The sequence below is a fragment of the Ambystoma mexicanum genome, chromosome 13 (assembly GCF_040938575.1).
Source record: "Ambystoma mexicanum isolate Mex_15411 chromosome 13, UKY_AmexF1_1, whole genome shotgun sequence".
Classification (NCBI taxonomy): Eukaryota; Metazoa; Chordata; class Amphibia; order Caudata; family Ambystomatidae; genus Ambystoma; species Ambystoma mexicanum.
Window position 1 is genome coordinate 523522172 of NC_090938.1, and position 25131 is coordinate 523547302.

At 45.1% G+C, this 25131-nt stretch overlaps 1 protein-coding gene across 5 annotated transcripts in view; it reads left to right on the top strand.

Annotated features, from left to right (window-relative positions):
• The window catches only part of LOC138521417 (spermatogenesis-associated protein 21-like), a 1690677-nt gene that overhangs the window by 1263240 nt on the left and 402306 nt on the right, over positions 1 to 25131 (top strand). For all 5 annotated transcript variants that reach the window (XM_069634222.1, XM_069634219.1, XM_069634221.1 and 2 more), the window contains one exon: positions 2948 to 3117. In XM_069634222.1, coding sequence (XP_069490323.1) covers positions 2948 to 3117 — 170 coding nt within the window. The remainder of the gene's footprint in view (positions 1 to 2947; positions 3118 to 25131) is intronic.

Consider the following 25131-nt stretch of genomic DNA (forward strand, 5'->3'; position numbering starts at 1 on the left):
TACCCCACTACCCTATGTATATTTATTTAATATTTTCAGGCTTTTTCGATATTATGGTTGCAGTGAAATGTACCACTCTTAAATTTGCTTTGGTAAATTGACTGGGTACCAACTGAGGCATATACTGGACTATATAAATTAAAATAATATAGCATAATATAATATACATTAAGTGAATTAATCAAAATAGTTTTTTAAACCTGATATGAAACTTGATTATTAGTGACTCAAATAAGCCAACCAGAATTCTCCATGAAGGGTAGATTGTGTCACCATTACATTTTCACACAGTATTGGAGAGAAAAATCATACATGCAATATATTCCTCATGTGTAAGCAATTATATGAAGAAAACCATGAATTTAAAAATCTTTCACATGCTATTGAGATGAAAACAAGAAGAATATTAGAACCCCAAGGGGTCTGTCATATCTTTTTCTTGAATATTAAGTTATAGCATACTCTCATATCCTGTGCCATTGATTGCACAAGAAAAGTTTAGTTTAAAATGCTTTCTTGTCAGTTAACAGTGGGAGGGTAATAACCCCCATCCATTAGATATGCACGGATTCCTCTAGAAAAATATGGTCCCTCAAAAAGATGTAATCACTGTGCCTCACATTCGGAATTAAAGCAGACCCAGTTACACATCAGTAAATATGTAGCAAGCAGAGGTTTGAGCTCCGAACAGAGCAGGCAAGCCCACAACAACCCAAAGGCCCCTATTACGAGAACTAGGAGATAGGAAAGGTAGCATTGTTATCAAAATGTTTCTTTATTTTTAAATCAGCAAAATCCTAAGCTGTCCCTAACTATAAGGTGCCTCAGACCTACTGTACACAAAAAAGGTAAACAGAGTGCTCTTCAGGATGTCTGACACAAATAATAAAGTCCACTGTCCAGAACAGAATCCTACACTACTCATGTTCTGTCTCTACCACTTAGTAAAGAAATGCATAAACTCAACCAAAATACAGTTGGGTTCAGGCGCTAAGCAAAGTACTGGTGGCTGGCCTCCACCCCCACGTCCCTACCCAGAAATATATGTATTTTTCGATAGATGCCCCTTACCCCCGAATCTTCTCTTTTGTTCATGTCAGGCCAATAAATGTCTTTCGCCCTGTCCTTGGCATGGCTTTCTCTCCCTCCATCTTAGGGTCTACTTTGTCTCACCCTGCCTTGGGGGTTTGTTTCTTTTACCCCACCTTGGGGTGTCAGGTTTCTCACCCTCCTTTGGGTTTTGTTTCTCCTACATTGCCTTGGGCTCTCTGGTCTCTCACCCTGCCTGGGGGTATTGTCTCTTCTTTCTCACCTACCATGGGGTGTTGTTTCTTTTACCCCTGCTTGGGCTCTCCGGTCTCTCACACTGCATTGGGGTTTTGCCTCTTCTTCCCCACCCTGGGATCTTGTTGGTCCGGCCCTCCCCTCTCCCGATTCCTTGGAACCACCATTTGCCTCTGTTCCTGCGTCAATGTTTTCTGGGAGATTCGGGAAGTCCTGTTTCCATGGTACATCCTTCTCAGCCTCCTCCAGGTGTTGAATACCAGGCTGAACTTGCCCTCTACTCCGTTGTCCTCCTGTTGGGACATGGGTTTGTCATCTGTCCTCGCCGTTTCTCCACTTCTCCAGCAGACACAGTCTTTTGTTGCACCTTTGGGTCAAGCCTTCCTGGCTCCTGGAGTTGTGGGTTTGCCCGCATTCTGCTGACTCAACCGCTGCCTTCCTTGCAATGCCTCGCATATGCTCCTCGTCATTTGGCCACACCTCCCATGAGGAGAGTTCCGCCCTTTGGTGGTTCGGCAGGCTTCTTTATAATCGTTTCCTCTTCAAGGGGTTGGGCTGCTCCAGCATCTCGCAGAGGGCAAGAAACCAGTAAAGCAACTCAGCAAAGCTCTATCTCCAGTTGTTAAATCCCATTTAAGACCCATTTAAAGGCTCTATATAGAATACAACATTGCATCCTTCCAGATTGATTGGTACTACTGGAAATATGGATTGGTGGTCAAATGTTAATGTTCAATTGATAACCTCTGTCCAGCACTATTGATAAGTGGTGGACAACCCACGTTTCCTTTTAAAACAGGCAAAACCTTCCCAAAAAATGTGTAAGTAAAAATACTTAGACACAGTGAACTCATAGGAGACTGCCTTTGCTTCTACTCACTCAACTCCTCACATATGTTGGGATCAGTGATCGCAGTAGAGCAGCGGCACAGGAAGGATCTAATATTTATGCTGCTTCATGGGAAGAGGACATTTAAGTTAAAAGTGTATCCTTTTGGCAAGGGCTACAAAAAAAAGGATCTCCATTTTTAGTTTAAATGAATCTACATTGTTTTGCCAACGTAAAATACTTAGTGGTACTTTACTTCAACAAAACTACTGTTTTCGTTTTTCGTTTTTCTAATTAAATGGGGGCCCCTATATTCAACTACCACCCTCCCAACCCAGCCCCACCCTTCCCATGCATCCTACCCTTTATAACATATATATCTATTTACTTCCTCACAAATTCGTTTTGTCAAAGTAAAGTACCATGTAAAATTTTACTTCAGAAAAAACAATGGCACAACGTTCAAATATATTTGTACTCTTCTAAAATTACTGTCATCAGGAATGGCAATTACTTGTATATGCACTAAAAAATAATTTTACTTGCATCTTCTAAAAATCCCTAATTTTAAAATCTTAGCTGGATCCCTGTCTCTGTTTATCAGCAGAGGCTCACACTGATAGCAGGTAAGGTTGCAAGAGTCTACATGTTCTTGTGTGTCTGTCCTTGTATTTCCTTCAGCAGAGGGTGAAAATTGCTCTTAAAGTATAGACTCAAGGGCCTTGATTTTAAGCTTAGGGTTTAGAATCGTCCAGTCTTTGTAAAGAAGGATTCTGACAGGCAGGTTTATTGGGATCTTGACGGGCTATTGAGTCATTGTGTTCTACATTACAGCTACTACCAGAAGAAGTACAAAGAAATGATACGGCACCCAAAAAAGATAAAGTCTGTGACTGGGACACTGACTGGCACCAAGCAAGAGATTCCTAGAGGAGTTAGCATCTCAGAAATGAACGACAAGAGGTTGTTCAACTACCTGGAGATGATTGGAAGTCAGAACCCTGGTGAGAGAACTAATTTCTTCACTGGATATGAGTGCATGCAATGCATGTGTTCACGCATTAATGAGATTTGTAGGTATTCCTTCTGTCTCTATCACTCGTGCCCTTCTTCGGTCAGCCTAGCTAAGGTCCATGCAGTAAAATAATGTGTTTCACAATCTTTATTTGAATGAGGTGATTTGAGGATTTTCACAGTAAGCAAGATAAAGAATTTGAAAAGCTTGAAGTGAGTTATATCAGACGTCAAAATGTTCACTCAACACTAGCAACTGTCAAGTGGCTATTAGTTCTTAACTAGTAGGAAACCGTTTTCTATGTGCATGTTGAAAAATGAATGGAAGAGTAACTTTTTGGCTAGAAGCTTGCAATTTCAGATTTGTATCGCTGCTTGTGTCAAATTAATGGAATAGTGCTTCAGATGGGAGATGTCACACAAATATACTTGTAATGTTCAAGTACACATTTTCTGACAATCAACACGCTCCATATGCCACCACCAATACAATCTACCCTAATGACGGCTTCAACCTGTAAATGAATCCCTTCCAGGGTGAAAGCATTAGGGAATTCTTCCAAATGCAGTCTGTCTCCTGACATGACAGCACTCGTGAATGCATCCATTCTCAAGGGCAGCTCCAATGAAACAGGCAGTTATCACACTCTTGAAAAAATGTAGAGCTGATTCAAAGGTGTTATCCATGTATAGCCACTTTTACATGCATTGTACCCAACATTGACCAGCAGTCAAGTTGCAGACCCTGATGAAAAACTGAGATTGCACTAGAAGATGCCACAGAGAATCTTTTTCCATTGCCCTAGACAAGGACCTCTACAGAACATTGATATTCCTTGACCTCTCTGCATCACGCTATACAATGGATCATGATACAGTTTATGCAAAACCATTATGGTACGACGTTCATTCATCCCCCGTTTTCTTTTTTTTTTTGTGGCAGTTTTTGCTGACATTTTGTTTTCTGAGAAAACATCAAAAAATATGGGGCGTTGGAGTGCCTATAAGGGGTAGGCTAGGGTGGTGTACAGGGATTCATAATAGGGGAGGGTGGATTGGACCAACCCCCGCCCCCAAAAAATCAATGATTTTTTTCGGCAAACGATTTTCAGCAAAAGTGCCACGAAAAAATGGAAGCACTGGTACATTTCTAGAGTGGATCAGCTTAAACATGTGTTTTCACTTTACACTTAACACAGCTGTTTTGACCGTTTTTAACATTGTGCAATAAATAAGAGGTGTTACTGTTGCTCAACTTAATGCTCCCAATTTACTGATCTCAGAAAGATTTACAGGATTCGAACTTGTGAAAGCCAGATTACAAATATCTCAGCAATCAGCAGCAAGCTAAAATTAAACTAATCAGAAAAGGATTAGCCAAAGGAAATATTTCCAAAGAAATATTATCTTGTGATCTTGCTCAGGAATATATTCTATCACCCTTATTCCATAACAACCACATGTCACCACTGGCCAATGTAATTAAAGAGTATCGCCTCCAGTTCCAGAAGTATGCTTAATGCCGAGCTCGTCCATCGAGATTATATTGCTGTTTTTTTATTTTAAACTCTTAAGTTCAAGTAAGTAAATGTACATTCAGTGAACATCCACTCCCACCGCACCCCCCCAAAAACAAAAAAAATGTAACAGAAGAGTGCCTTGGAAAAAACAAACGATAACAGTACGTCAAGTAATTATACGTTGGCACATGAACAGGTTGGTACTTCATATCGTGTCTATAAGACAGTGTTACCAATAGCAGCTTCAGAGGGCGGTGCAGACTGGCTTGGATCAGGCTCAGATACATAACTCAGAAATGTGGACCAATAGTCCAGTGGCCTGTAGCCGGCCGGTAGGGAGGCCGCATATTGTGTCTCTCTATGCTTGCATATCGTCATGAAGGCGAGCCATTACCGGAAATTGGGAGCTGAGGACTTCACCCAAGATTTAGCCACAATGTACCTAGCACTGACAGAGGCCATGCCTGCCTGCTGTCTGTCTTAGAGCCAGAATCCATAGCAGCCAGCAGCCAGAATTCCAGGTAGAATTGCCATAAGGCCCCCAACATGGCTGCCGTAGCCTCCTCGACCGCAGACCAAAAGGGCCTAAACCGAGGGCAAGACCAAGCGACATGGAAAAAGTTAAAAGTATCCTGAGCACATCTGTTACACACAGGAACCCTTTCGGGATAAAATCTGTGCAGCCAAGCTGGAGAATTATATACTTGATGAATAAACCTGTAATGGACTAAGTGCAGGCGATTATTATTCAAGGACACAGATTTTGTTTGTTGGCAAATCCCCTTTCATTGGGCATCTGAGAAAACCTTTCACAATGCAGTTTCCCACCTGATTCTGGTTCTGTTAACCAACAGGGTCTGTGCAGTCGTTTATCTTTATATAATGTGAATGCCAGTGCTTTAGCATTGGCGGATGTTGTGATGTGCTGTAACAAAGATGGGGTTGGGGGGAGTTGTAGGTAGTCAGGCCAGAGAGTTTTAAGCACCTCCTGAAGGCGAAAGTACAAGAACGTTGTCACCAAATTCCAATTGCCTCTAGACTTCAGGGCCTCCCAGGTGACCAAGCAGCCGACGGACCACGAGGTTCCTTACAGAGTGGATCCTCAGGGCCTCAAAGTGTGCAAAAAATATCTTTTCGTGTGTCAGTGGGATTCCCCGGACTCCATATATAGAGAAGGAAGGAGAATAAAGACTAACTTCACCAAGAATGCCTGGCATTTTTTGCCACGTCCTACATGTCACCTCTATTGGCTGTATCTCCTGCCGATTATTCGCAATTGGGCCACGCCACAGCAGTCCCCTATGGTCCTCTGGGGGCATAATCACTTTTTCCCGGGAGACATGGGGGAGGTCAGTAGACGGAGACCACCACCAGTATGAATACTGAAGTTGTGAAGCAAGGAAATAAAAATACAGATCTGGATATTCCAACCCACCCAACTCATACAGTGCAATACAGTGCCCTCAGCACTTCATAGGAAATTCTAGATTGTTTCCCTGCCCATATCAGACATACCATCAGTTTATGTACCCTGGAGCAGAATTTGGATGGGGGCCACAATGGGACATTGTTAAAAATGTAGAGTAACTTCAGGAAGATAACCACTTTAGCCAGGGATATCCGAGCGCTTTTGACAAGGGAAGAAGAATCCATGATTCAACTCTGCATTCAAGTTTCATTAGAACAGTCATATAGTTCTCTTCGAGCATGTTCAGTGGGGAGGTGGTGACGTGTATACCCAAATATCGAATGCCCAGTGGGCACCACCTGAAGTCGGTTCCTACCTTGTCTTGGGAGACCACAGGGGTCAAGGGCAACAGCTCAGATTCTGACCGATTTATCTTCAGGCCGGAGATATCCCTGAATTGTTGGATTCCTCTAACAAAGGTTTTCCCTAGGGTGCTTAATGTACAACATGTCATCCATGTACAGTGATATAATGGAGAAATGGGAGTGGATCCTGACCGCACGGTGGATATGGTATTCCCTAAGAAAACTTGCAAGAGGTTCAATGGCGAAGGCAAAGAGGTTTGGTGACATGGAGCAACATTGTTTCGTGCCCCGGGATGGGGTAATATACTCCGAAATAATTGTATTTGTGTATATCACAGCTTGGGGCGTCTCATATAGCAGTCGAACCCACCAGGGATAGTACAAGCCCAGACCGGAACGTCTGAGGACTTCAAATGGGAAGGGCCATTCCACAGAATCAAAGGCCTTTTCGGCATCTGGTGTGGTTGCCACGATAGGGGTTTCCAGGTTCACATTGTGCATGAGCGTGAATAGCCGCCTCAGGTTGTTTTGTGTCGACCTACCTTGGATGAAGCCCGCCCGGTCTGGCAATACCAGTGCAGGCATATATGGGAGGAGCCGGTCGGCCAGGATTTTGGGCAACATTTTATTATCCGTATTGACGAAGGATAGTGGCCTGTATGAGGAGCACTTTATTGGGTCCTTATCCTGTTTCAGCAACACCGTTCCAATAGCTGTTCTGGTGGATTTGTGCAGAACTACCTTGGAGGATGCTTCCTCATACATGCAGAGTAAATGAGGAGTTAGTACTTCTGCATACTCTTTGTATAGCTCTATCGTGATCCCATCCATTCTGGGAGCCTTCCTGTTGGGGCGAAAAAAGATAGTTTTGCGAATTTCTGCTTCTGGGGGCGGGGGGTATATTGAGCTGTTCCCCGAGTACAGGATCTATCCATCCCAGGGCAACCTGGTCTAAGTACTGAGTTATGGAGTTATGACCTACTTGTATTTGTGATGAATATAGGCATTTATAATAGGGAGTGAATATCTCATTGATTTGCAAGGGGTCCTTACTTGAGGACACATCAGAGGATTCAATCTTTCCGATATCCTCCAGGTGGCATTCCCGTTTAATCGCCCAGACCAAAGGGCAGCTGGGATGATCTTCATCCCCATGAGTGGTCGCCCGAATTGGGTTTCCCAGAAATTTCTCCTCCCGGTCCATAAGAAGACGCATTTTGTCGCGCTTGTGCCTTATAGCCTCCAGAGTCATTAGAGAATCTCTCGCCCCCAGTTGTAGTTCCAGATCTTTCAATTCCTGCTCTTTACTAGAGATGGATCTGGGGATAGATTGGACACCCACCTTCCCTTTGTTACAGCAGCCCCTAATAAACACTTTGAAGGCTTCCCACACTATCCTAGCATCAGGGACAGACCCTGCATTGGTCTCATAATAGGTGTGAATGTCCTGCCTGATGTTTTCCTGGAAGAGGGCATCCTCTAAAGCCTGCGCCCTAAAATCACCAACACATGAATTTCTGGGGCTGTGGAGGACAGCTGAATAAGACCTTCACTGGAGAGTGGTCTGACAGGAAGTGGGGCAGGATCTGGGCCTCGGTGGCAGCCCGTAGTAAGCTTAATGTGGCCATTACATAGTCAATTATTGATGAGCTGCTATGCACCCTGAAAAAAGGTATATTCCCTAGCTTTGGGATGGAGCACCCTCCAGACGTCATATAGTCTATGCTATTCGGCAATATCAAGCCATTCTGTCGCCGATTTAGGTAGTGTGGACTGGTGTGTCATAGATCTATCGAAGTGTAGTGTCAGTGCTAAGTTTATCTATCCATGTGTAGTTTCAGTGCTAAGTTGACGTCGCCTGCCCAAATAATGTTGTAGTCTTGAAATCTATGTAGATGATTAGCACAACTTTGAATGACACCAGGAGAGTCCATGTTTCTGGGCGTATATATTTATTTTAAGGACTCTGATACTCAGGACCTCCCCCGCAAGTAGTAGGAATCGACGCTCGGGGTCCCCGATATTTTCATGAAGGTTAAAGGCCAGTGTACGATGTATGTATGTAGCGACTCGCCGAGAGTGTGTGGAGAAGGAGGAGCCATATCTGTGAATCCCCCACCCAGGCATATTTGGAGGCTCAGCATTTGGGGCCAGGTGTGTTTCTTGCAAACACGTAATTATGCTGTGATTCCTGGCATAATTAGCCAGGACATCTAATGATTAGTGAAACCCCGTACAATCTAGGATAACAGTGATATGGGCCCACTAGCTGACCTGCTTCTACTCTGCCTGCCCACTCGCACCATCTGTAATCCCGAGATGCCGTCTCCCTCACTCTGGCAGGGCTTGTAGCATTCCTGGAGTCCGTACCTGCAACCAACCAGCCTGCATAGAGGTAGGGGGGATCTTGGAGCCTTATGCAATATCGCCATATTGTGTTTTTGTGTCTTTAATACGAAAAAAGTGCTTTTTCAGCAGAAATGACTAATTGATGCGCATTTTCGCTGCGCTGTTTTACATTCTATTCTTGGGACCTTTATCTTTCTGGGGCCTTGTGTGCTGTGAGGTTGCTTTTCTCTGTGCCTGTATTGCCATCCTTGTGGCAATTTTTTGAAGATGGGCATTGCATTTGCCTTGTTTTAAAGGCTTGTTGAGGTTCTCCCTTTCTGCTTCCCTGTGTGAATATTGGGCCCTGGCATTCTAAAACAGGCCTATCGGGGACGAGCAGGCTTTAGCCAGCCCCCTCACCAAAGGCTCACTTCCTAAGGCCCCTGTCTGCTCCCTGTCCGCTGCCGGTTCGGGGGGGCATGAGGTCTCTCTGGACCCCTCTCAATCACCTTGAGGATGGTGCTCACAAACTACCGTGACACTATCACTTCTGCAATCATGGGTTAGTCACCCCTATCTCGACATCCTAGACCCCTGACTTTCCACCTTCACCCCATCTCACCCTTGTTCCCACACTTATTGCCTGTTACTGGTCTGCATTTTGTACCATCTGCTGTTACTTCATAGTTAGCTATTAGTACCATCTGCTGCTATTTTAAAGTTAGCTGTCCGTACTATCTGCTGCTATTTTAAAGTTGTTTGTAACATCTGTTTGTCTAGTGTTTTTGTGGCTTCTGACCCTGTTTTTTTGTGCTGGCCTGCAGCTAGATTGTGCAGTCCCTCGGGTGTAATCCTTTGTTTGTGTCTGGCCTTCTCTCAGTCCCGCCCTCCCCTCTTGCAATTGGTTGGAAAAGTCAGGTGTGTCTGTGCCTTGCTTCCAGCTTCCATTTTCCAGTTGCTTTGTGGACTGCAATCTCGAAGGATGTGGTAGGGAAAACACTTTGGAAGCAGCCTTAGGGGCTGGTTGATGCCCAGTGAGTAGTTGCACATTGATTGTAGTCCGTTTTTGCCCTGTTTCATGTACTCTATTGGAGTGGTGTGTTTTTTTCAATTCTTTTTGGTGAGCACTGTGTGCTAATCTGGTGGGTTTGTCTAGTGTTTTTGTGGCTTCTGACACTGTTTTTTTGTGCTGGCCTGCATCTAGAATGTGCAGTCCCTGGGGTGTAGTCCTTTGTTTGTGTTTTGTCTTTTCCCAGTCCCGCCCTCCTCCTCCCACTACCTCCCCTGATTGGTACATCCACCTGGTCATAACTGACCTTCCCAGGGCAGCCTTCTACCCATGCAGCCCCCTTAGTGAAGGGCCCCAAGGCAAAGGGCGGCTCCCACAGAGGCGGCTCCAGATTGTGTCTGCAGGTGTCAGCAGGGAAGGCCAGCGGCCAGCCGTCATCCAGCAGCAACCATCAAGATAGGTGTGGGGAGTAGAGCAATCACTCTACTTCAGAAGCCCTGCCACTCTACCTGCCCTCAGACCATAGCAGACCATGATATTAACACTAACCTGCTTAACAACTAGATAGAATTGTGAACATTAGCCTGCGTCGCATCTAGATAGCATTGTGAATGTTAGCAAGTGCCACACTTACATAGAATTGTGAATGTTAGCAGTTACCCTGTGCCATAGAATTGTGAATGTTAGCAGGCACCCTGTGCCTGTATAGAGTGTATCCTTCCTGCTTCTCTTGACCTGATACCCTGGGGTAACTACAACTGCCCTACTCACTGCCTGTATACTTGTATTTATGTATTTATCTCTGTCCACCCAGTTATATCTATAAACACCTTCAACCTTGTATATACTGCTTCTGTAAAATGTTTGTATCATTTATATATACCCCTTTTTGTATTCTACGCCTGTAAATAGATACCATCTGTATTTACCTTCTTGTAATTAATGACCTGCATGTAAATGTTATACCTTTTCTTTGTAACTAAGCCTTGCATATACTTGTAACTGCTGCACCCTGTTACCCCTGGGTATGATGCGCATTATAAATAATAAAACAAACAAACAAGTACCGCACTTACATCGAATTGTGAATGTTAGCAAGTACCACATTTAGATAGAATTGTGAACATTAGCCTGCATCGCATCTATATAGCATTGTGAATGTTAGCAAGTTCCACACTTACATAGAATTGTGAATGTTAGCATGTACCGCACTTACATAGAATTGTGAATGTTAGCAAGTACCACATTTAGATAGAATTGTGAACATTAGCCTGCATCACATCTAGATAGGCTTGAGAGTGTTAACAAGTTCCACACTTACATAGAATTGTGAATGTTAGCAAGTACCACATTTAGATAGAATTGTGAATGCTAGCAAGTGCCACACTTAGATAGAATTGCGAACATTAGCATGTGTCGCATCTAGATAGCATTGTGAATGTTCGCAAGTGCCAAACTTACATAAAATTGTGAATGTTAGCAAGTACCGCACTTCCATAGATTGTGAATGTTAGCAAGTACCACATTTATTGTGAATGTTAGCAAGTACCACATTTAGATAGAATTGTGAACATTAGCCTGCATCGCATCTAGATAGGCTTGAGAATGTTAACAAGTTCCACACTTACATAGAATTGTGAATGTTAGCAAGTGCAACATTTAGATAGAATTGTGAATGTTAGCAAATTCCACACTTAGATAGAATAGAATTGGGAACATTAGCCTGTGTCACATCTAGATAGCATTATGAATGTGAACAAGTTCCACACTTATACAGAATTATGAATGTTAGCAATTACCACATTTAGATAGAATTGTGAATGTTAGCAAGTACCACATTGTAAATACTAGAGTGGGGGTCTGTACTTCTGCTCTCTATATGGCAGAGGAGAGGCACAGAGGACCCCAGCCAAGATTCTCTATTATTGGTACGTGGTCGAGCAATCAAGGCATAGCTTCTCAGGAGGTGATGCAGGCTGGTTCTTAAGTACAGTGTAGTCCCCAAGCCCCCACAAAGGAATGTCCATACACTGTATTAGTTACAACACAGTCTTTATATAATTAATATTCAGGGATATGTACACTATCACAATAACTCACTTTGTGCTCAGAAAATCTACAATGGCAAATATACACAGTTCTACTTGGTACCACAATTACTATTAGATCTCATTGAAGTGCATCAACTGTACTCTGGTTAAATATCACACAGATCATTCAATAAAGGAAACCAACAATAGACATAGGAGGAAAGCCGTTGGTTAGAACAATTAGCAGAATACTGGCCTCTACCGTTAAACACAGTTCTGTGTGGAGATTCCCCCACCTGGGCAACCTGTAAAATAAAGGTATATCACAAGCCCAGTCCATATATTGCTCTGTAAGTCTTATTTCCTTCTATAATGTTTTTACCCCGCTCAATGTACCTCGTGGAGCAGAGTTCTTCAAAGAGGCGTCGATGTATCCTTCTTGAGTGACTCCCTTTAAACCAGGAGCTACGGATTGTCGAGAGGCGTTGAAGAAGGTGAACTTGGCGTTGACGGCGTCGATGAAAAGTTTGAGGGTGCAGAGACCACGGCGTTGATCCAGGCGGTGCTCGTCGGTGACGTCCTGCGAGGATGAGGTGTGCGGGGCACCTCAGCGTTTCATAGTTCAGGACCACAAAGAGTTTCTGAAGAACTGTGGCCCGACAAGGGCGTCGAGTCGTTGAAATCTTTGTGGTCTTTGGTGGGTGGGAAACCCACCGGCAGATTCTCCTCGGCGCATCAGCATCCTCAACTTTCTCCGGAGGGACAAAGCGTTCGACGGTGCGGATCAGGGAGTCATTCGATTCAACAGTCTTAGGCAAAGGAGCGCGCGGCTCCGGTCGTCGGCGGTGTGGCGTCAAGCGGTCCCCTCTTCTGGGCGACACGGCTTTGACAGGCCTCCAGCGGTTACAGAGATACTCCGAGCCCTGGTTGATGGCAATGGACTTCGATGGCGTTGATGTCCGGGTGCTTCACTTCGTTCTCCTCGGCGGTCCCCGTCTTCTGTCGGCAGCCTTTTGAGGGTCTGACTTCCAGGGAGCTTCGGCGAAGGTTAGCAGTGCTCGATGGTCCCTCGGAGCACGGGAAGAGGGCGCCTAGCTAGGTCCTCTCTCGGATCAGTCCTCGATGAACTCGACAGCTTTCGGATCGGGTCAAAGCAAATGCAGCAGCAGTTCTTCTTCTTCCAGCTGGGCATCAAGGATAAGCAGTTCCAGTTACTCTTCAAGTGTCAACTCAGCTTCTGAACAATTTTCAGTGGTGAGAGGTCCCCAGATATACTATTCTGTTTCTCATCCACACTGCTGGGTCACACAAAGCAGCCAATCATACAGAAGGGCATTCATGCAGTCAGTCAGCCAATCAGGCATACAGTGCATTCTGGCCATACTCCTCCCACTCAGACACTCACAACAAGGAATGTGTACTGGGACAAGTACCCAGCCATTCAATACTACACACTGCATTCATCCCAGTTTCGGACAGGGCTGTCTCAGTCATTGTGTTAAATACCAGAAACCAGACATCCACAACAAGAAGTGCATATTGGTCATGCACTCCATTCACCCAGGTCCCACCCACAGGGTGTACCCACAACATACAGTCACTGGGAAGGCTCCAGCCAGTCTGGCCTGGACTTCACTACAACACCATATATGGAACTTCCACCCAGCAGCCAGTCAGGGGAAAGGGACAGAGTCAGGGCTTCCCAGGACTTTGGGAAAACAAGGTAACAGGCAATAGAAAGCAAGCATCCACAGGGGCAATCTTGTTTCCTATCAGGAATCAACTGATTCCAATGGCAGGGCCTGGGTATCCCAAAATGGAGGATACTCAGAGCACCTGTCAAATTCAGCATGGAGCTGCCACCAGCCCATACCCTGCTCTGTGGGCCACACACAGGTTCCCAAAAACATACACAAGGGGCACAGGGTTGCATCCCTACCCATGGGTGCCCTAAGGGTATCCCATGGGTCTGTACACCAAACCAAGAGAGAGAGCTGCACCGCCAGGAGTCCCACATGAACTCCTGCGTGGAAAACATGACAGAACACACAATAAAAAGCAGTAAAGGACAAGGATACGGAGGCCCTGTCCCTCCGATGCATTTCCAGCATCACACACATTTAGATAGAATTGTGAACATTAACCTGCATCGCATCTAGATAGAATTGCGAATGTTAGCAAGTGCCACACTTAGATAGAATTGTGAACATTAGCCTGCGTCGCATCTAGATAGCATTATGAATTTTAGCAAGTACCACATTTAGATAGAATTGTGAAAATTAGTCTGCGCCGGACTCAGACAGACTTGTGAATGATAGCAAGTACCACATTTAGACAGAATCGTAAACATTAGCCTGCACCGGACCCAGACAGAATTGTGAATGATAGCAAGTACCACATTTAGATAGAATTGTAAACATTAGCCTGCGTCACATCTAGATAGCATTATGAATGTTAGCAATTGCCACACTTACATAGAATTGTGAACATTAGCCTGCATCACATCTAGATAGGACTGTGAATGTTAGCAAGTGCCACACTTAGATAGAATTGTGCATGTTAGCAAGTGCCACGCTTAGATAGAATTGTGAACATTAGCCTGCATCACATCTAGACAGGATTGTGAATGTTGGCCATTGCCTTATCTAGATAGAATAGCAAATATTAGCCATTGCCACATCTAGACTGCATTGGGAAGATTACCAATGCCAAATTTAGATAGAATTGTGAAAGATAGCTTGCTTCGCATCTATACAGGATTTCGAAGGTGGGCCAGTGCCACATTTGGATATAATTGTGAATATTGGCGTGCTTCATATAAAGACAGGATTGTGAATATTAGCCAGTGCAGGATCCAGATAGAAATGCAAAGCTGTTCACGCGCCACATCTAGAAAGAAAGTGGAAATTTAACACATCACTTCTAGATAGCGAGGCCAATAACCAACCCACTAACAATTTTACCCCTCTGTATACACCTCTCAAACTCTAACCAAACACAACCACAACCCTAAAGCACAACAAACCACACATAGCTTCGCACAACAGCACACAACGGCTACCAACCGGAAAGCACCCACAAGCTCAGCGAACGGTGTTAACCAAACTGAAGCTGCCAACAGCACATGGCTGCTCTCTTTCACTTATCCCGCTGGTTCCCACTAACTCAACCCCCACCCCCTTTCCTTTTCAGATCCGCCAGAGCCCCTTGGGGACCACTCCGGTGGTGATAGTGCGCGGTACAAATATCCTTTAACATTAACATTAACATCCACCTCAGGAGCATAGAGTATCCTCTGTTCAGGTTCTTACAAACGAGTCTGTAGTCTACAGAAGAAGGGTGGTACTCAAAACTAAATGTAGATGCACAGAATCCTCCCCATGACTGAAATATATTTATTTGTAGAACTAGCTAAACATGTTTGTGTATCTATCTGTATATGGTACTGTAGCTCTTCCTTACAACATTTGGTCCACCCCTTCTTTATATATGAAACACTAGTATGTCTTTGCAGTGCGCACTGGCATGGGCGCACCAGGCCCATTGCACACCTCCAAAGTCCTTTGACAAGCACGAATCAACTAGGAAACAGCCGCTTGGAATGGGTAGAGCAGAGGTTGAGTGATACGGAGAAGACAGAACAAGCAGAGAGATATAGTAACAAGAGGGACTGAGCACACAGACAAGAGCACCCAGAGACAAAGAACAAACAAGCAGAGTGCACAGATAAATAGAGAGTACATTGAGCTAGAGCACACAGATAGACAGGGCACACCGAGATAATGACAGTAGGCAGAGCTTACAAAGCGCACAGAAAGCCAGAGTACACAGAGAGAAACAGCAGACAGTGCACAGAGCACGGCCTGATTTACAAAATGTGTTTTAACATGGGTTTGTAAATCAGGCCCAGCGAGTAAGAGTGCAGAGTGACAGAGAGACAGAGTGCAATGGGAGAGCACCCAGAGAGAGAGGTAGAGTACATAGAGAGACTGAGCAAACGTAGAGACAGATTGCACAGAGAGAAAGCACACAGAGTCAGGGCACACACGGAGAAAGAGCGCTCAGAGAAAAAGCGCAGAGATATATAGAGTCAGTCTACAAAGAGAGATGAGAGAACACAAAATGAGACTTGGATAGAGCGCACATAGAGACAGAGCACACAGAGTATCTGAGATAGTGACTAGAGAACCAGAGAACATAAAGCACACAGACAGTACAAAAAGACAGAGCACACAAGCGCACAAAGAGGAAGAGCAATAGACAGAGAGAGAGAGAGAGTACATGGTGAAACATAGTCCACATAGATAGACAAAAAGAACAACAGAGAGCAGAGAGAGAGAGAGACAGGGCACACATAGAGTACTAGATCTTGTTGTTATACAATAGGGTCTTATTACAAGTTGGACATTTGGATTTACTGCCAGAATACCACCAAACTGTATTACCATTACTGCCACTTGGTCTGGCGGAATTACTGCTGGATTACCGGTGGCGGTGTTAGTCCCCATTCATGGAGTCCACTCCATTGGGATTTCAGCGGAATTAACACCAGCGGTAATTCTACTGAAATGGCTGCATTTTGGTGGTAAGATAGTGATATTTTTGAGGGTTTTCCTCCACCCCACTGCCAAAACCATAGTTGGGCATTGCAGTAAAGCAGCTATAATTCTGTTACTGCCGCAGATTTTAGCCGCACCTCCCAACTGGAACCCCAGCCCATTGGGCCACATGTGCCTAACCCCTGACATCTTCTCCAAGTCTCACCCCACTGTTATTTTTCCAATCACTGATAAAGATTGGATCTTGTGCCAAAATTGTTCCCGGTTTTCTTAGTTCTTCAGCATTGGATCCATAGTGTTGCCTCAGCCTCTAAAATATTCAGGTAAGATCAGAAATGCTTTATGGACTTGCCTCATTATTAAAGCACCAACATTAAGCTTGTTCTATTGAAATGTCAGTGTTTGTGAACATTCTGGTCCTTTGACTCAACCTAATTGCAGTTATCGTTTTGCACACAATAATGCATTAATGTTAAGACGCTGCATATTTCTTATTCCTTTATGATATTGCACGTTTGTTAAAGTTCTAACATCTCATTCATAATATATTTGTATCCTACTTATGCTGAGGGACATAGCACTGAGACAGAAGGGTTCACAGTATGTGTGTTGATTTTCTGTGTTTTGTGAAGGACCAACATGTCTCTTTTCATTCACTTCCCTCTGTGCAGATGGGACTTGAGCTGCGTGCCATAGCTACACTTAACAGTGCTTACATTTTCTTCTATTTTTAGGGACCACTTGTGCTTATTCTCCAGGAATCAGGGTTTAAGGGTTGTATTTCCTGCGACATGATTCTTTCTGCTGCCAACTCCCACATTTTGCATTTAAAAAATGCCCAGGCATGGATCACGCCTTGGGTCTCTGCCATTTTTGTGATGTAATATTGTGATGTAAATTTGCCTGAGTAGAAAGAGATTTTCCAGAGTTTTTCAGACCCTCATCAACACGGCAGTGTCATTTTCACCAGTACCAGGACACTTCCAGAAGTCTTCTCACTCACACTGGTGTTTTCTACGGTGTGGAACAGTTGTCTTCAATTGTCCCTTCTCAAGCAGTACCTCTCTGTGAATCTACACTGGCCATGAGACCAATGGCACTCTTTTGTGCACAGCGAGTGTAGAGTATGCACTGATCCAGCTTCGGATGACTGGCATATGTCTATACGCAAACTCTTGTCTTTGACTGCTGAGAGCTTTCACTTGCAAAAATACTATTTTTCCTCCAGAAATTGGATTGGTTGCACTTTACTCATAGGAACATCCAGAAGCACCAAAGCTCCCTCTACCGTTGGAAACACTGCCCTTGAGGTGTTTTGCACAACAGTTTATGCCTAAAAATGGCACAAACCCATGAAAGCACACCAAAGGGTCCAAGAATCAGACGGGCTCAGCTGGATTCTCCAGTATTAGTAGAGGGTAGTGGCCAGAGCACACAATTGGGAGCCTGGGGCATACACATCAGGCATCTTTGTAACCTTGTCCTCTCAGGTGTCAGGGACCACCTTTTCAGTACACTGTCCGGAGGCCATAGCAATCCAGGGTTTGCAGGGAAGGGGTTGCTTGGGATTCAACCTCCTAGCTTGGCCTGCACTCTCCCTAGAGTGGATTGGTCAAGCCTCACCAACGGTCCAATTTTTGCTGTGCTGCCAAATTTGATGATGTACAAGTCTCTGACTCTTTTTCGAGGTATATTCAGGTCCTCCTGCTGCTGAAGAGGACCTGTCACTTTTGGCCCATTTGTCTCTACATGAAGCATGAGCCCTCAATTCAGTGTGGACAGCAGAAACTGTTTCTCTCCAGTTTCCACACCTTCTTGATGTCTGCAGCCATGAAGTTCTTTGTCAAGGATATAATCAAAGAGGTTATGCCTGAGCTGCCTCCCCGTTGAACATGCCAGTTCCTCCTCTGCGACCCCCATCTTGCATGCCAACCACTCCTTTGCCACTGCTGCCGCTATTTTTACCACCTGCAATGGTGTCACAGCTTGCTGAAACCCCTACATTACCACCTCTGTTGAGTCTTGCTGATCGTGTGCAGCCAATGCCAGCTCACCCTCCATACACTGAAGGACTGGGCACTGAAAAAGGGGAAGACTTCTTTCATCCATTAGGCCTTCCACTAGAAGGTCTTAGAAGTGTTGGACATTTTGAAGTCACCAATGCCTATGCTTCTCCGCTTGGAGTCAAACGTTCTAGCCCCACTGCTTTGTGCCAAATGGGGCAAGGCAGGTATACCTTTCCTGTCTGATGTCCTAAGAGAAACAAAAGTGTGGTAGACGCACGCTGAACAAAAGATTAGTCACCAAGTTCCAGGTGGTGCCTGAGGAATGTATGTGCATTGAATCCAAACCCTCTCCCAACTTTTCGGTTACCCTGCAGTTGTTTCAGTTGTCTTAGCTCAGGCAGCACCCACAACCTTCTCTACCTCAAATGCACAACCTTCCTTGATGACAGTGGAAAAGATGTAAATGCACTCAGTCTCCCGATAGTTTCCTGAAGCGATCCTCGCTCCTTAGGCAGGCTAGTGCTGATGCTGTCCTTTGCAGCTGACATCATCATGCCCTGGACAGAAATAGCAGAATTTGTTGTTGATTTGTCTCCAGATCATATGAACAGTTTATATCAATTTTGAATGAACCAAAAATGGTTGCACATGACCTGCTCAAAGCAGCAACATGTTGATATGGCTGCAAGACGGATATGATTTGGTCTGAATGTGTGGATGATTTGGTCTGGATGTGTGGTGACAAGCTTGTATCAGTCACACTAAGCTTATTCAGGAGACTCAGCATAAAGTAAGTGGCCCCCTCTTTGGTAGAGTGGAGTGGTTCCATCATCCTGTCAATGTTAGAATTTCAAGCAAATACTATCACAACTAACTCTTCATCGGTCGTAACCAAACCCATACCAAGTCTTCCTCTTCGGGTTCACAAATGGCTATCCAAACACTCCATCCTTCCCAGTTGAATGATGATGCCTGCTCCTCTGTCAGGACTGGAAAGCGTCTTCCAAAGAATGATGGTTCTTTAAACTTTTGGTGCCAGGCTACATTGCGATTAATCTTCTGAATGCTGAAGTACCACCCATCAGCCATGTGTCACCAACCTTTTCCTATTTTTCCATTAGTTGATATAACACCGGCAAGTATTCACCTCCATCCCTGCCTTTTTGAACATTGCCTTTATCTTTTTTCTGTCTCCCCGTCCTTGAAGGGGAGATATTTTTGGAACTCTAATTGACTAATTTATCAAAACATATTTTGCTTACTATGGAGTGCAAACAATGCATTAGCTGCAACCGTTTTCTGTGATTTACCTTCATGGATCCTATGTGTCTTGTCTTTGAAACTTTCATCCATTGAGTGCCTTTCAGTTTTTTACTGGAATTCAGCCAAGGTCATTCAGAACTCAACTCATCTTCATGCTAGAAAAAAAGGGTTTATACCAAAGGCTGCTTCGGACTTGGAGACTAGCAGACTGTATTAGTGGCAAGGAAACTATTATCAGTCTCCCAGTTTATATGCAATTGGAACTGGGCCCTGGAAATCCCCTGCCCCAAGAACAGAAGGCCCAGCCATATGACAAAGTCCACTGTCTTTATTAACAATTCAATGACAGGGATTGCAGCATGAACAATGCAATATTCTCCAAGCGCTCTCATCTTTCCAGAGCCTGTCCTCCGTTTTTGTAAACCCTTGATGTCACAAAAACAAGGATACATCCCAAAAACCTAACAGGGGAAGGGATTGATTGGTAAAGTGAACTATATATTTAATCCATAGGGGATTAGTGTGCTTAGTGAGTACGCCATATCTAGTGGCTCCTCCTGAGACCACCTCTATGTGTTGCAAATACAAAGTTACAGGTTAGCGAAAGGTAGCTTGGAAGGTGGTTAGGGACTAGATAGAAAGGGTCTTCTCAGCCTTGGAACTTTGGACAGTTAGCAAGCCAAGTGCAACTATTCATGGTAATGGGAACGACCCAGAAGGTGCTGCATATTCCCAACAAGTTACCATCTCCGATCTCCTAGGCCTTGAGACAGAATATTTAGCTTTAAACCTGTATTGATATGATATGATATGATATGATATGGCATTTATAACGTGCCTATACACAAGTGTTTCAAGGCGCACCGTGGCAAGGGGGGGCAGAGGGAAGACAGACAATGATTCTACTAGGCCAGGTGTCATTCAGATCATGCAAGTGCAGGGGTGTGGGAAAGGGGGAAAGTGCAGGATGGGAGGGGGGAAAGGACAGTGCAGTACATGGGATAAATAGAATAAATAACAATAAGAGAAGTATGGCCAGCTAGTGGCAAGTGCAAGGGTAAGTGCAGACATCAGGTGTCATGTGCTGGTGGGGGACTGTAGGGATACAGAAAACAGTCCTCAAGTCCGGGGGTAGCCAGGGAGGTAGTGCAGGTGTGCAACTGGCGAGGGAGGTACCTGGGCCCGAGATCAGATGGTGACCAGGTAACCAGTGCAGTTTCAGCCAGGAGTTCAGCAGGGGAGAGGAGGGGAGAAAGCAGAAGCAAAGAGGAAGCTTTTGCAGTGCTTCCCGAACGGGTGATGGTTCCCCTCAAGTTTCAGGGAGGCAGGGAGGCTATTCCAGAAAGAAGCCCCAGCCGAAGAAAGAGCTCTACCACCAACTGGTTGCTTGGAGAAGCGACTGACCCTGAGAGAGTTGGAGGCGGATGAGCGAAGAGCTCGAGAAGGAAGATATTTAGGAAGAGAGAGTTGAAGATATTGAGGCCCCAGAAGGCCTTGTGGATAATGCAGAGGGTTTTGAACTTTATCCTCGCAGCCACTGGGAGCCAGTGCAGAGATTTCAGTCCTGGAGGGATACGATCCCTGGGCTTGAGGCCAAGGACAAGTCTTGCAGTCCTGTTCTGGATGAGTTTCAGAAGACAGAGAGTAGAAGCAGGCAGATTTGGAAAGAGGCTGTTGCAATAGTCCAGCCTAGAGAGAACCAGAGCTCTGGAGACAGTGAGCTTCTGGGGGAAGGAGAGCAAAGGAAGAATACCTCTGCGGAGGTGCAGCTGGTAGTGCGACTTTTTAGAGACGTCAGAGATGTGAGGAGAGAAGGAGAGAGTGGGGTCAAAGATGACCCTGAGGTTTTTAGCCTCGCAGGTGGGAGCAGGAAGAGGGCCAAGAGAGGCCGGCCAGAGAGTGACAGGAAAGGAGGGAGCGGGTGTGCCAATGAGGAGAATCTCAATCTTAATGTCATTAAGGCAGAGATCGTTGGCGGCACACCACTCTTGGATAGCAGACAGACAGTCAGAGATGAGAGAAGGAGAAGAGGTGGCTGAAGGTAGCCTGAAAATGAGCTGAGTGTCATGTAGCTTCGGATCACGTGCGTAGGGACCACGAAATGGACTTCTCTCGCTTGTAATTATGAGCATTTCCAGCTTGCGTTCACTGCAGGTGTCCTGTCTCTCTTTGTTAAATTGAAACTGTTCTCTCTGTGTTCTTGGCAAGGCTGTACATGGTAGCTGCGGTGGAAGCCTGGTCTGCATGCTTCAGCAGAATCAACCTCTCTGCCTTTCTCTATGTTCTTGAGTTCGTCCTGCTTCTCCCATGCACTCCAATGTACCTATGGCTTCCATCTTTATTCACATGGCCACCCATGTTAGCTGCGTTTAAGCGTCAGCAAGCATTTCATATTTATTTGTATGCATCTTGCGGTTTCTGCCTAGCAAACAGTATACCGTCCTCTAACTAAGTGAGTCATAAGCGTATGCTTTGTGTTTATCAGCAATAAAGCAAAATGTCTGCGTAACTTTATGCAGGGATTTCTATGTGCTTCATCCCTGATGTATCTCTGTCATGATGTCAGGCGTGACATCATCGGCTTTCTTCGAGGTTGCAGTCATTCAATGTATTCAATTGATGACAGCTGTATCTCTTCAATACTGTCATCCGGGTATGGTCTGAACGGTTGTCTGAGTGAGTAGTGCTTCTCACACCTGCAATACATCAATGATGGGGAGGAGGGGCCCAGAAGCGATTAACATCTCTCGTTTCTCTGTCGCCGGACTGAGAGTGGGATGGGTGTAAAGAGGGCCATATTTGGGTCTCCCTCTTCAAGACCATAAAATCCCACTGGTAAGAAGGATTCAAGAACTGTGATGTATAAAAATCGGCAACAACAGTTTTATGTGTGATAAGTGCGCCTCTGATCCATGGTCGTCCATCACCTGTTTGTTAGTATGGCACTTTGGAAACCCACATTTGCAAGGGGAAGTACAGAGTCTCATGGTACAGCCTCTAGCTCAATTCTGCCTTCAGTACCGCATGATCTTTTTACACCAGATACAGTTCGGAAGCCACCAATAAGGAGAATTCCAGCCTTGGTACTGACCCAAACAAGTATGAGACAGACTGGGGTCAATCAGGTTTGTCAGGCCAATTCTCAAAGAAGGTTCAGAAGATTCCATCCAGCTCCCTTTAATCATGAGTTGTGTGTCAATCACTCCAGGGTTTTATTACTGACACTTTAGTAAGTGGCTAAAAACCAACAAAGGATCCCCCAGTGGTGTCCCATTCACTTTGGCACAAGGAGTGGAGTGAGGGCAAATGTTCAAGAGAATATGTCACAAGTGAATCCCTCTCAAGGCATAGGCACAAAAAGATAGACGAAAAGGTGAAAAAAGCAAAAGATTCCTCAGCTTCATAAAAGAGCTTGAATATTGAGAAGTTATCTCTTGTATCGATATCAGTATCTCCAACTTTAATACTGAGTTCCTCAGCATCTATTAATATACCTGATTCTGAAGGAGACCCAGCTTTTGAGCTGTCACAATACTTTGCAATACCAAATCTTTGGTCCTCCAGGAGTTAGGAAGTTAATCGCTTTTCTCCACAGCCTAATTATTTTCTCCCGATTTTGGCCCGTCTCAGAAAAAGTAATTAACCTGTTTATTCGAACAAAGTTGCAGGTTCCAAGACCTGTTGTCTTCAGTGTGTAGCACAGTCCTCATTACGAGTTGAGCAGAATATAGTGAAAGTGGCTTTAACGGAATTACTGCCACTATTACCGTTCCACCAAATTATGAGTCAGTGGTAATGCCATGGACGGTAATGCTGCCAACCGTGATACAGTCAGCGGAATTACCGTTGATGGTATTACTGCCGATATCACAAAAGCTGTATTACCGTCATATCACAAGTTGGGATATGGCAGTAATACCACCGATATTGGGCAGTAATACCACCAAAACCACAGCAGAGTTACCCCCACCTTTCAGGTGCCACAAATTAACCCACAAATGCAGCCACAGGTGCACCCAATCCACTCAAGAGGGCTACATAAGGCACAAGCCTTCCCAAACACACTTTCAAACACCATGTTGCCACTAGCCATTGCGACCTGGGACATGCAGCTGCTCATGCTGGGCATTGACCTACACAGGTAGGTAAACCAGCACAGGGTGAAGAGAGGAGGAGGAGACCCCATGTAACACTAGCGCCCATACCCCGGGTCAGGCCATCACCATGGAATCTCACTGACAACCAGCTGGTCACCCTGTACTGGCTGAACAGGTAGACCATAGGTGAGCTGATCACCTTAATCCAAGAAGACATAGAGAGCATTATAAACATCACGACAGCTGTGGCCCCGCTGCTGAAGTTAGTGTCTGTTTTGCAATTCCTGGGAACTGGTTCCTTGCAGCACTCTGTGACCATGCTGCATGGCATTGCACAGCCCACATTTCTGGAGGTGCTTATACAGGTGCTGGGAGCCCATCTGTGCCATGTGTCCCAGTATATCTCTCTGCCCACCACAAAGGCACAAGAGAATGCCATTAAGACAAGGTTATATGCAGTTGCCCACAAGCCAAATTGCATTGCTGCCCTGGACTACACCCATGTGGCGTTGGTGGCCCGCCAAGCATACAAACAGGTACCTTACAACAAGAAGCATTTCCATTACCTCAACGTTGAGGTCACCTGCGATCCTGACCTCTACACCACCCATTGCTGTGCCCACTTACCTGGTTCCACCCATAATGCCATGGTCTTGCGCAACCGTACACTGCCTTCATACATGAAGAGGCACAGAGGCCAAACAACATGGATTGTGGGTGAATAATGTAGTCATCACACAGCTCCGTTGTGCAGCACTAGAGTACACCAATGTGAAGGGGGGTGGGAGGGTGCATAGTCACAACAGGAACATGCATGCCCTGTCAAGGCCCTCTACATGTAGGATCAGCCCTTTCACAGTACTACTCACAGCCTACAAACTATAGGGCTAGGATATGATGGACAATGTTGTATCACATTAAAAATGCACATTGCCCCTGCAGACTTGAAACACACACATATGTCTGCAGGCACCACAATTTAGCATCATATATCCGAACTCATTGAACCACAAAGTGAAACAGAGCACCAAAGTACAGTAACACTGGCGGTACTGATAGCATGCACTCAGGTAGATGACGCTATCACTGAATGTACGCAGTCAACAGAAACTTGCTGAGGTACACCTAAACAACCATCAGGGCACATGCATGAGAGCAATGCACAGGCCCTGAACAGGCACCATGACACCCTGCCATGACAGTCACAGACCCTGCAAGTGTCAACTGCTGGATGTGAGCTTGGTGCATGGTGTAACAGAGAACAATGCGAATATTGAAGGATCTCACGTGCAAATACTGTGGATGTAAGACATGTTGTGCGAAGACACCCAGAATGCATGCACAGAATGCCCAGCAATATGCCGCAGTAAAATGGCAGCACATCCACGATGCCCTGCGACTGATACCTCTGGCCTTTGT